Here is a 13,624-nt window from a genome sequence, read left to right on the forward strand (position 1 = left end):
CCTAACTTTGAATGAAATGCGCTAGATGCCATTTTCCTGGGCATCCAGTGGCGTAGCAAGGGGAGTGCGGTCTGCCCCAGGTGCAGTCTTCCTAAGGGCATGGTGGCACCCCTCCTTCTCTCTACCCCCACCCCGCTCGCCCATCTGTCCACTCACTCGCTCGCTCCTCTCCTTGCCGCACGCATCCCTTCCACCGTACCATTTTAGCGCTCTCTCTGATGCCACTTCCGTGACGTCAAAGGGAGCCGACATCGACATGGGCATCATGCTGCTCCCACCTGAGAAGTATAAAAGGTATGGGGGGGAAAGGGAAGGGGGGCGCGCATGCAGGAGGGGGGAGGGGCGCCACTGCCCCGGCCACTGTTCACCCTTCCTACGCCACTGTAGGTGCCATTTATAGAAACGGCCCCTAAGTGCATACCAGAGACAGTTGTGCAGCGCTGGAGACAAATTTAAAGGGGTGCCCAGCAGGGACGGAGGTGTGGGGGGTGCCAGGTTGGTGGGGGCATTGGCACCTCTCCGCCCTGCCCTACCATACCTTGCCACCCTTGTGTCATTTCTCCTCCCTCCCCCCACCCCGTCCTTCCATATTATCTTCGCTAGTACGAGCAACTCCTGCCTGTTGCTCTCACCAGCCTGGGTCCCCCTCCGAATCGCTTCTAGGAAGTGACATCAGAGGGAAATCCAACGCTGGTGCGAGGAGCATGCTTGCAGAAGCCACTCGCACTGGCAAAGATTAAGAGGTACGGGGGGAGAGTACAAGTGTGGAATAGGGGAGGGCGGGAAGGAGCGGGGGGTAAGGAAGGAGTGGGACATGGAAGGGGTGGGGGCACTGCCCCTTATAACGCCACTGGTACCCAGACAGGAACTGCAGTGCTGTGATGATCCTGGGCAGAGCCAGCACAGCGCAGCACAACAGGCCAGGCAAGTTCAATGGGCAAGGGGATGGTCTCCAGAAGGATTCGCCTTCCTGATAGAGGCATATTCACCGTGGATATCTTGAAAACCAGTCTGGCTCTGTGTTCTCACGGAAGTGGATTAAGAATTCCTGGTCTAGGTCGACTGCTATTGATGGAAACTCATGATTATAACACGGCAAAGGTAACCTCAATGCTGCTGGCTACCTAATACTGCCTTTATAACAGTGGTCTCAAACTCACGGCCCGGGAGCCACATGCGGCCCGCCAGGTATTATTTTGCGTCCCACGGTCTGTACTAGTGCTGCCCGCTCTTTGCAGTGTCCTCCCCATGGCCTCCCGCTCTTACCTTCAGATAATTACCGCATCCTGCAGAAAGGATTGCTGGTGTTGTAGCGATCCTTGCAGGCTGCCGTCGTCCTCAGCAGCACGTTCCCTCTGATCCTGCCCCTGACGTCATAGGAGGGGCGGGACCATGGCAAAGGGAATGTGTTGCAGAGGCCGATGGCAGCCTGAAAGGAATGCTACAGCACCGGCGATCTACTCTACAGGCTGCGTAATAAGCTGAAACTAAGGCCCTCTTTTACTAAGGTGCGATAACCGATTAGCGCACGCTAAACGCTAATGCGTGCATGTTAGTCTATGGATGCGTTAGCGTTTAGCATCTGCTAATTCGATTAGTGCGCGATAATCGATTAGCACACCTTAGTAAAAGAGGGGGGAAGACTGGGAGGCTAGGAGGGAAGCTGGAGGACGCTGCAAAGAAAGGGGGAACATGCAGGCCTTCCGGGAGGGCGAGAAGATTTATAAACTATAAAGAATTTTACCTCATGAAAAATTGTAATTTCTTTAATAAGACATTAACTATTTTTTTCTGCGGCCCTCCAAGTACCTACAAATCCAAAATTTAGCCCTGCAAAGGGCTTGAGTTTGAGACCACTGCTTTATAATAACCCATTGTAATGGAATTTCCCTTGTTTCTTTTCCTTATACCCTTTTCTTCTTTTTCGTTAATTACATTTTAATATTGTGAACCCTTAGGTGGGTTTTTATGTTGCTATTTCCATTATATTGAATAACGATGAAGTGTGAAATGTGAAAATTATGCTGTAGAAGAAATTGCCCTTTCAGACTCATTCTCGGAAGACAACCAAGGTGAGAAACCAGTAACTGTAATGTATTATTAATCCTTGTGTTGAGAAATAGAATAATAGAAGGTTCCAGTACTATAATCTGGGCTCACATTCCAATGGATCTCTTTTTGTGTATATTTTTGTGAGAATCTGTAAGCTTCTGCATCCACACAAAGTAACCAGGCCTTTTGGATATGCTGTGGGATGAATTCCTCATGCTTAAACCATAATTAAGAACATAAGAACTGCCATCTCCGGATCAGACCCATGGTCCATCGAGTCCGGCGATCCGCACACGCGGAGGCCCAGTCAAGTGTACACCTGATGTAGTTTTAGTCACCCATATCCCTCTATGCCTCTGTTAAGGAGATGTGCATCTAATTTGCCTTTGAATCCTAGTACAGTGGATTCCGTAATAACCTCCTCTGGGAGAGCATTCCAGTTGTCCACCACTCGCTGCGTGAAGCAGAACTTCCTGACATTTGTCCTGGACTTGTCCCCCCTTAACTTCAAACCATGTCCGTGTCACGTTGGACAATGTAAATAATTTATTTTCCTGCTCTATTTTGTCGATGCCTTTCAATATTTTGAAAGTCTCAATCATGTCCCCTCGCAGTCTCCTCTTCTCAAGGGAGAACAGTCCCAATTTCTTGAGTCGTTCCTCATATTCCAAGTTCTCCATAGCTTTTATTAGCTTCGTTGCTCGTCTCTGTACCCTCTCCAGCAGTTTTATATCTTTCTTTAGATTGGGAGACCAATGTTGGACACAGTATTCCAAGTGTGGTCTGACCATTGCCCTATAAAGCGGCATTATGACTTTCTCCGATCTACTCGTGATTCCTTTCTTTATCATGTCTAACATTCTGTTTGCTTTCCTTGCCGCTGCCGCGCATTGTGCCGACGGCTTCAGGGACCTATCTATCAGTACACCCAGGTCCTTTTCTTGTTTGCTCTTACCCAGAATTGCGCCTGACATTCTATACTCGTATTCCTTATTCTTACTGCCTAAATTAAATCTAAAATAAGCAACAAATAGCCCCCCACACACACACACAACTTTTACTAAGCTGCAGTAGAGGTATCTTGGGGTTACCAAATGGCTCAAGAAAAAGGAGATCAAATAAATACACTCTAGGCATATAACAAGAAGTTCACATCATTCACCACACTTATAGTGTGCCCAGAGAACTGTTACAAGGTGAAAAAACCCTGTCAGTGAACTAGAAAGCCCACCGCTGGAAACGGCTCATGTTCTCAATCATCAAACGGCACAAACCAACAAAAAATGACCCTTGATACTCCACAGAACCAAAGAGCAACTGAGAATTATTGGGGAGGCCATGGCCCCTGTGGCCTCCCCCATTCCAACGCCTATGGCCCTAAGGTTTCTATCGTGGCCCACAGTGCTAAATCCTCTGACACTGCTTGATTCTCATAGGACTTCTATGAGCAGCATCAGAAAATGTTGCACTCTAGGCCGGAGTAGAAACCTCTACTGCAGCTTAGTAAAAAAAAAAATTTAAAGGGTAGGGGGGAATGTTTTGTGAAGAGATTGAATTTTTTTGAATACAGAAGGATTAGAAGTGGACGGTGGGAATATCGAATCAAATTCCAAAACGAGACACCTCGCCAGAACATTGCTGTACAATCTGCTTGAATTTTAGGTGCTTATGGCACTTTAGTAATTGAAATACCAGACATTTTTGCCACGTGGTGCACTCATTAATTTATTATGAATATTTGGGCATGAGACACGTTCAACTTTGACACATGTAGCACTATTTTCACTAGGAGATCAGTGATGTGGCACATATGATAAGCTAGCTGGCTTTGCCAACAATTTGTTAGTGATTAAACGCTATAAACAACAGCTTTTGGGAAGCAGCATAAGAGTTTATCACACTGTGTTACTTCAGTTGTATTAGCGATACTTAAAAAAAATAAAAATAAAAATAACAAAGCAATATTTATGGTACTACCAGTAATTTAACTATTATAAAAGAGAATTTTTTTAGTGATCAATTAAAGCTGAAATAAGTTCAGCTTATGTCTAGACTTTTCACTAGCCCTCTCCTTTACTAACGCTTAGCGCAGGCAGTGGTGGTAACTGCTCCAACGCTCATAGGACTTCTATGTGCATCGGAGCAGTTACCGCCGCTGCCGGCGCTAAAACCCGCGCTACGTGTTGGTAAAGGAGGGGGGGGGGTAGATTTTTATGTATTGTAAACTACCTTAAACTCACAAAAAAAAGGTAAGAGAGGCAGATGATCTGCGAGGGTTCAGGTGTAGAACAAAGAGCAGGCCAAACGAGTATATGGAGCAAAAAAGAAATTTAATGTCACATGTGCCTGACGCGGCCGCGTTTTGCCCGAGGGCTGCGTCGGAGGCAAAACTGCAAATAAAATCATAATAACTAAATCAAACCAACATTTATAACAATCAAATCCTATATATAAATAGTTAAAACTATTTGAATAATTAAGCACTCCTTTGCAATGTATAACTCACCGTAGCTTGCATTTTCACCTGATCACCTTTTGCTAGTCCACTGGCCATCTTGGGCTCTTTAACACTTTTGGCCACCTGCACTTTGCTTACAATTGACATAGTTGGCTTACTTTTATGTATAGTCTTGTTTTTATATGTATGGTACTATATATGCATGATTTCCTTATTCATGAAATATTATCCATTTTGTTTTAGGTAAACATTCAAATGGGGTTGGGCTTTTTTTTTAGAATTCTTTATTTAGAACACCCGCAAAGACACATACAAGAGAAACAACAATGCAGTGCACACGCAGGAGCTGCCCTCAGCTACCATCATCCCAAAAATGCCAAGTCAGTGTTAAAACAGTTTTGTCATACAATCACCCCAAACAGATCCCCCCTCTCCCACCTTCTAACAACCCAACAACCCCAAACCCAAACTCCCCCCCCAAAAAAAAGACAGCTGAGACATCCCAAACCCCTACACCTGATCCCCCCCAAGAAGAGAAAAATAAAAACCAAAGGCCCAAATACTCAAACCAATACATCAATCCCCACACAGATCCTTAGGCCCAACTATTTCCTACCCTCCACCTCCAAATTGTTGTCTACGCCTTGTCAGCAATGCCGAAAGTCTATACTTCTCACACACCCAGCCCAGTTTCTCTCTCATCATCAACAAGGTGGGCGCAGTAGGGCTCTTCCAGTAAAAGGCCAGTACTAGCCTGGCCGCCATGAAAGCCAATCGGGCCAATTTGTCCTGATAAACATTCAAATGTTTTTAACTCTTAAGTATATGATTTATATTTTATTGTTACAAATGTCGGTTTGATTTAGTTGTTATAATTTTATTTGCAGTTTTACCTCTGACGAAACGTGGCCGCGTCAAGCACACGTGACATTAAGTTTCTTTTTGCTCCATATACTCGTTTGGCTTGCTCTTTGCTCTACACTTAAACTGACAAAGTACTAGTGCAGATCAAATTTTAGTAAACATTAAGCTTGGACGGTTGCCACCAGTCGGTACAAGGCATGCAGCTGCTTTCAGTACAGGACAGAATCTCCTCTCTGTAACAAGAAGGTGAATGCAGCCGATGATTCAGATTTTCAGACTTCTAAGCTGACGTCACTGATAAGAGAAATTCTAAATTTAGTCTGATGAAACTGAAGCCACACAGAACATAGTTATACAGTATGTCAGTGCCTCTTATGATGCACCTACACCAGTGGCATAGTAAGGGGGCGAAGGGGAGGGTCCGCCGCAGGCACCATGTTGGTGGGGGCACTGGCACCCCTCCTCCTCTTGGCCCTCTCGGCTTTTTCCCACTCCTTTCCTCGCCATGTGCACCCCCCTTCACCTCTAGTGTTACACCACCGCAAGCAACAACTTCGTGTTCCTCGCAACCGCATCAGCGCTCCCGCTGACGTCACTTCCGGGCACCGCGTGTAGGAAGTGGCTTTGGAGGGAGAGCCACCGAGGTTGCGAGGAGCATGTTGGACGTCGTTCCTCATGGCGGTGAACAACTAGAGGTGTAAAGGAAGGGGGGCCCCCATGCGTGGCGGGGGGCGGAGAAGAAGTGGGGACGGAGACGAGAGTGTGGGAGAAGCGCCTCCGCCCCTCGCTACATCACTGACGTACACCACGGGGTCTGCCGTGTCTGAAAACTTACACTTTGTTATAGTGGCCGAGTTTGAAATCCAGAGGCCTATTTAATATTCAGAGCTGTGATTGTAGACGTCTGATTTTGCGCCTACCTCAATTATGCATGCAACAGCTATACAGGCATTCAGAGGGAATTATAGGATTACAATGCAAGACTATGTCTTTGTTAAGGAGCCAGACTCCGTGGCTCTATGAATGACAGCTGAATTAAAGCCCATTGTAGCATGTTATGTGTGAATCTTAGCTTAGGTGATTTCATATGACATGAGTGGCTCTTATTAAGCACTGAAATTACCTATTTGTCTTATCATTTACATTTTGAATTGAAATGTCTGCCAGTGTGTTGATCCAGAAGTAGATATATCTCCTGGAAAGCGGATGTCCCAAAAGCTCCAACAAAAATGAGATGTATTAAATATCCTACTTCCACTTTATACCGAGCCACTGGAATCAACTTCCCCCGCAGATAAGGACTGCTTAACTTTAGGAAAGCAGTAAAAACATAGCTCTTCACCTAACTCCCCTGCCCACGACCGATGGATTACAAAGAAATGTATATCGGTACTAGATCCCAATACGTGTCACGTTAGGATAAAAACTTGTATCGAAAAATCTTGAACTATAGCTATGGCAAATTGTACCTGTGAACTGTACGTTATATATACACTTCTCCCTCCGTATTCGTGGTTTCCGTATCTACGGATTCGCTTATTCGCGGTTTTAAACCAAAAAATGCATTTTCATTTTTCTGGCTATTTTAAGCCCTTTAAGCCCCCCTTAAGCCTTACCTGGTGGTCTAGTGGGTTTTCGGGGCAGGAGCAATCTTCCCAAGCTCCTGCCCCATGCAGATCGCTCACAGGAAATGGCTACCTTGAGCTCCCATTGTCTCTCAAGACTACGACAGGAGCTCAAGGCAGCCATTTCCTGTGAGCGATCTACACAGGGCAGGAGCATGGGAAGATCGCTCCTGCCCTGAAAACCCGCTAGACCAGTGTTTTTCAACCTTTTTACACCTATGGACCGGCAGAAATAAAACAATTATTCTGTGAACTGGCACCGATCTGTGGACCAGTGGTTGAAGAACACTGGGCTAAGTCGTGGGCCAGACCCCGCCCATCTCTACCCAATCTCCACCCCAGACCCCGCCCCCATAATAGTACTAATTGCACCTTGCACGTCCCGTGCCTCATCTGGAAGCCTTCCCTCTGACGTTGCAATGTCAGAGAGAAGGCTTCCAGTTCAGGCGCAGGATGCCCGTAGTTGCCATTGCCCGTGGCTTTGTGCGCTGAATCAGTTAGGAAGAGGGAGCTGGCTCGAAGATAACGCCGCATCGATTGCTCTGTGGACTGGCTGGCTCTATGGACCGGCAGGAAATTTCTGTGGACCGGCACTGGACCGTGGACCGGCGGTTGAAAAACACTGTTTGAGCCTGATGCACGTGTTGGTCCTATGGACCGGCAGGAAATTTCTGTGGACCGGCACTGGTCCATGGACCGGTGGTTGAAGAACACTGCGCTAGACCATCAGGTAAGGCTTAAGGGGGGGCTTATGGGGCTTAAAATAGCCTGAAAAATGAAAGCGGGGGTAAGGAGAAGAACCGGCCAGAATATTATTTGTGGTTTTTTAATATTCGCGGGCTGGCTCTGCCCCTAACCACCGCGAATACAGAGGGGGAACTGCATTGGTATTAGATTCCTAATATATGTTGAGTTAGGATAAAAACTTGTATCGAAAAATCTTGTAACCTGCTAACTGTATATTATGTATGTTAACTTGTGACCTGTTCTGAGCTCTTTGGGGAAAATGGGATAGAAAAGGAATTAAATAAATATATATTAAGGTAATTTGTTCAAGTGAACAGAGGCCTGGCTTTGTACTCTATTGTATGCAGTGTCTGATTTACCAGACTTCATGTCCTACTTTACGAGCAGCTGCAATTTCCACATTCCATTTACCTACCTCATAAACAATGATCTAGACCAGTGTTCTTCAACCACCGGTCCATGGGCCGGTGCCGGTCCACAGAAATTTCCTGCTGGTCCACAGGACCAGCACGTGCATCAGGCCCAAAACAGTGTTCTTCAACCGCTGGTCCACGGTACGATCGATGCGGTGTTATCTTCGAGCCAGCTCCCTCTTCCTAACTGATTCAGTGCACAAAGCCATGGGCAGTGGCTCCTACGGGCATCGTTGCAACGTCAGAGGGAAGGCTTCCAGATGAGGCACGGAACGTGCAAGGTGCAATTAGTACTATTATGGGGGCGGGGTCTGGGGTGGAGATGGGCGGGGTCTGGCCCACGACTTAGCCCAGTGTTCTTCAACTGCCGGTCCACAGAATAATTATTTTCCTTCTGCTGGTCCATAGGTGATAAAAGGTTGAAAAACACTGATCTAGACCAGTGTCTCTCACACTAAACAGAGCAAATGTTTTTCGTGGCACATTATAATTGAAATTATAGAATTACAATACCAACAGAAAATGAAATGTCAGTTATGGATAATTGTAACAATGGTGAAACTAAAGTAGATAGACTAGAATTTCTAAACAAGGCGATGGATGTGCTTATTTTTGAGTGTAAATTAACTCAAAATGTGGCTCAGTAGTCGACAAGCAAACACGCATTTCATCATCCACCATCTCCAACTGTTCTCTTTTTTTTTCAATTTAATTTCTGACAGAGCTGAAAATCCAAGTTTGCAAAGAAAGAAGATCCAAACAGAAACAAAGCCTTGATTGCTTTGTTGCTCAAGTTAGGATAACTGCTGCATAAAAAAGTAAAAATAAAATTACTTGCCGTTAGTTTTCAAGGGCCAATCATGTCAAAGAATGATGCGTGTCTGGGCGGTTGTATCCTTACGCAGACAGACGTTCATAACAACGTACATGTCATCTATTCTAGTGTATACTTATGAAGGAAATTTTTTAAAATTAAAATAAAATTCTGGAATCTCTCATGGCACACCCGGAAACTCTTTGGGGCACACAGGTTGAGAGACACGGATCTAGGGCATGATAAACTGCAGCACTCTGAATGCTACACATGTATACCAGTATAAACCAGCAGAGACCACCATAATTGGTAAATTATATCACTGGAATTCCTATAAAAGGATTGTTTTCCTATCTGTCTCTATTAAGAGAATTCAAAGCTATATAATCATTCCAATTAGAGAATGACACGGTGACAAAATTCATCACTGTTCCCGTCCCTGCGGATAACCGCGGGAAAACATCTTCATGTCATTCTTTAAGGCGAGAGGGAAGAATCAGAGTATGAATGGCCACAACCACTGACCCGCAAGCTTTGCTTTGAAGAATGCTGGTGTAGAAGGACTGAGGTTGAAACAGACACTACAGAATGACAGTCTCTGGTATCCAGAGCAGATATTGTGATGTCATAATGCCTCATTCCACCAGTGTCTAAGAATCAATCACATCAGTGATGTCACAATGGCTGCATTATCCTTGGCTCACATAAGCACAGCCACTGACCCGCAAGCTTTGCTTTGAAGAATGCTGGTGTAGAAGGACCGAGGTTGAAATAGACACTAGAAAATGACATGGGATTATTTCCAGCGGTTATCCGCGGGGACGGGAACGGTAATGAATTTTGTCACCGTGTCATTCTCTAATTCCAATTTGCTCTTCACATGTCAGTTGGAAGCAGCACTCTGAATGCTTAAGGGCTCCTTTTACAAAGGTGCACTACCCAAAAAACTACCGCCTGCTCAAGAGGAGGCGGTAGTGGCTAGCGCACGCAGCATTTTAGCGCACACTATTCCACGCATGAAGGCCCTAATGCACCTTTGTAAAAGGAGCCCTAAGTGTATACCAGTATAAACCAGCAGAGACCACCATAGGAACACAAGCTTAGGGAGACAGACCCAACTCAGATACTACAACTTAACAGCTAATCATCCTGATACTATTTTAAATTTACTTGCAGGACAAATACTCATGAAGCAATTCTTCTCCCCAAAGCCCAAAAAAAGAAGATTTTTGCAACCTTTCCCCTGGGAATGTTCATTACTTACTGATGAGAAGCAAGAAGAGAAGATACGTGTTGGGATTCATTTCTCACCACAGCTGCAGTGGATTCCCTTTAATCCCTGCAGGGCCTCAGACAGACTTTGGACTTTCTTAAGTCCTCTGCTGTCACCTGATCAGAAAAGAAAGAATGCAGGCAAGTGGCAAGTGAAAAATTAATCTCTATGTCCACTACTGTTTACTGCAATCAAGGAAAAATATTCAGGCTCCAGGACTATTCCATTCTACCCCAGATTTTTTACCTTCTTTCCTTTCTTTCTCCCTCCTCATCTGAGAAATTGGATTCTTCTTTCTTTCTAGTTGATTATTAGTAAAGAGGCCTCATAAATATCCTAATTCTATTAGTCAGACCATAGCAGAAATTCAATTCTGCAGGTACTTATTCAGGCAAAGATTTGAATGACAGAACCTTCAAATGCAGGTTAGATCAAAATGCCACAAGCGAACTAAGATCATGGCTGCAGCTGCATGTCTTGTGCCGACTGGTGGCAACCGTCCAAGCTAATAGTTTACTACAATTTGATATGCAATAATATTTTGTCAGTTTAAGTGTAGAACATAGAGCAAGGCGCACGAGTATATGGAGCAAAAAGAAATTTAATGTCACATGTGCCTGACGTGGCTGCGTTTCGTCCAAGGGCTGCGTCAGAGGCAAAACTGCAAATAAAATCATAACAACTAAATCAAACCAACGTTTATAACAATAAAACCATAGAAATCATATACTTAAAGAGCTTTCTCCAAGGGGAAAATCTCTTTCAAAATTAATGTACCGCCTCCCGTGAATTTGACAAATCTTTTTTCATTCACCACATTTCTAGAGTTTTGTGATGTCAATGTGCCCGCTGTCATAGGCACCAACATTTTTGAATGATTTATATTGTTTGGCACACCCAATTATCCCTCCCTGGACACAAAAAAGGAACCTGATCACTAGTGGGAGTGCTCAGCATCTCCTGGCATCCACAGAGCCAGCTCCTATGTCTACAATAATGAACGTAATATAATATTTGAAGGTAGTTGGCTTAGACTTCCTTTACAAGACAGATGGGAGTGGAAAAGCTTACAGATACTGTAGTTGGGTCAACCATCAAGGATTACTGTTGCATGTCATGGGGATCTTCTAATATCTGCGACAGATTGGTATCTAGGTTATTCCACCCTGGCACACATTATTCCTTAGGAGACAGACTGGCTGGGCAAGAAACGACAATGTCATTTGAAACATGCGAGGTTCTGTTGGAACACGTATTATACCGACAAGAACCTATAATGCCAGTGTCTTTATTACATAGTTGCAAAACAAGTGCTGCTGTTAACCAGTCACTAGAAGGGAATTTGGAATGACAATTAGGGCGAGCATGCATGAGAAAAATTTATCACCGCATTAAACACAGTCCAACAGGATGCCGAGAAGATTTCTGCATATTAAAGTTGGAAAGGTTCTCAAGTTAGATTACTTATGAAAACAAAGCTGAATGTTAAATTATCTTTCCTGGGACGGAGAAGACCCGGGAGGTATGAAAACACAAGAAGGTTTGATCATTCTTATATTGAGCCAATAAATGGTATCAGAACCTGTGGATAATCCAGTTTTCCCTAGTCCAATGCAACTGCTGACACTCTGTACTAAATAAGCAGAGAATGGAACTGGATACGGTTTGGCAGCTATAAAGTAATATACGGTACGAGAGGCATTTTTGACCAAAACCAAAATTTGGTCAGCCTCTACAACAGACAACAATTTCCAAAAACCTTTACCTGAGTAAATGGGCTATTTGAAAATTGCCCACTCTCCCTGTGGTTCTTTCCATTAATGTGACCGTCAGGATCTATCGCTTTGCTGCCGCTCAAAAGCTCCCACCCTAGGCAACTACACGGTTTAAACCAGCCTGAGTTCTGTATGAAACTTAATGCATGATTCCTGGGCAATAGCAGCTGCCATGACTATAGTTAGTTGGGAAAGGATGTAATAATGGGAAAATCCCCAGATAGTTGTGAATGGAGGCTCATTTGACTGGATCCCATCCCTATTTCTGTTTGAGCTGGAAACACAAAGGAGGGGAAAGGAAATTGTAGAGCCCCACCTACCTCTTTTTTTTTAAAAAAAAGGCCCTTGTAATGAGAGTCCACGCCACCACACCAGCCCATATAGGATCCAAGCTACCTCTGTACACCCCCACCCACCTCCTCTGCTCTGAAACAGAGCCTGTGCAAACGCTCCTACAGCCACTTAATCCCTCAACTCTGGAACCAACTTCCCCTGCAAATCAGATTACAGAACTCATTGAGGACCTTCCGGAGAGCGGTGAATACCCTGCTCTTCAACTAATAATGCAGCCGCAATCAATCCCTCTAATCCCCCTCCCCTACCAACCACCACTAACTGCCAGACTCTTAGATTCTTTCCCTGTTCTCCCCCCCCCCCCGAGGAATTCCCTTTGAATACCCCCTCCCAAGCAGATCGTAAGTCACTACTCTTCCAAGCTAGGGCTTAAGATACCACAGTGTCAACTCTTCTAACCAATGTAGTCCCCTTAAATACACACACCCCAAGCTGTCCTCAAATCACTGTTCTTCCAAATTTGTGCTTAAGTTGCTGCATTGTCATTTGTACTGTCCAATGTAATCCACTGTGAATGTTAGCTTGTAACCCATTCTGAGCTACTGGGAGGACAGGTTAGAAATCAAATTAAATAAATAAATAAATATTCTTTAGACATCCAAGATGGAGGGTATCGACTTTACTTTGGCTCATGTCCCTGCTTTGACTACTATTGTACTGTATACAGTATTCCCCCAAATTCACGGAGGTCCCGTTCCAGGAACCTCCGCAAATTTAAAAAAAAACATGAATGCAGTTTTTCACCTGTTAAAAGACAGGGGAGTACCGGCGGGTGAATAAAATCGCGGTCTGCTCTGACTGCCTCTTCCTGTAGTAAAGTTGGGCTACACCAATCATGAGCTGCTTTGACACACAACTCCTGATTGGCGTAGCCCAACTTTACTACAGGAAGAGGCGGTTGGAGCAGACCGTGAATGAGTGAGTCCATTCGCGGGGGAACACTGTATTACTTTATAGACACAGCACTGCTCCATAAAGCCACAATGGATATTGTTTTTCTCGTTTCTTGATGACCCATGAGAATAGAACCTCCCCCCATCCAGAGAGGAGTACCAAAGGTTAAAGATATATGTAAGAAATAGGAAAGAGTGGACTAGGCAGGGAGGGAGGAGAGGTTAGGAGGGGAGGAGGAGAGAAATAATGCACCCAACTGGAGAGAGAGAGGGAGAAGAAAGACCATGGAAGGGGCAGGAGATGACAGACCATGGGCCATGAAGAGAGGGAAAGGAAGGAAAGGAGATGGCAGACC

At 44.9% G+C, this 13,624-nt stretch overlaps 1 protein-coding gene across 3 annotated transcripts in view; it reads right to left on the minus strand.

Annotated features, from left to right (window-relative positions):
* The window catches only part of AMN (amnion associated transmembrane protein), an 80,731-nt gene extending 70,369 nt beyond the window's left edge, over positions 1-10,362 (minus strand). For all 3 annotated transcript variants that reach the window (XM_033953287.1, XM_033953288.1, XM_033953286.1), the window contains exon 1: positions 10,238-10,362. In XM_033953287.1, coding sequence (XP_033809178.1) covers positions 10,238-10,277 — 40 coding nt within the window. In that variant the 5' untranslated portion in view covers positions 10,278-10,362. The remainder of the gene's footprint in view (positions 1-10,237) is intronic.
* Between the last annotated feature and the right edge of the window lie 3,262 nt (positions 10,363-13,624).

The sequence above is a fragment of the Geotrypetes seraphini genome, chromosome 7 (assembly GCF_902459505.1).
Source record: "Geotrypetes seraphini chromosome 7, aGeoSer1.1, whole genome shotgun sequence".
Lineage (NCBI taxonomy): Eukaryota > Metazoa > Chordata > Amphibia > Gymnophiona > Dermophiidae > Geotrypetes > Geotrypetes seraphini.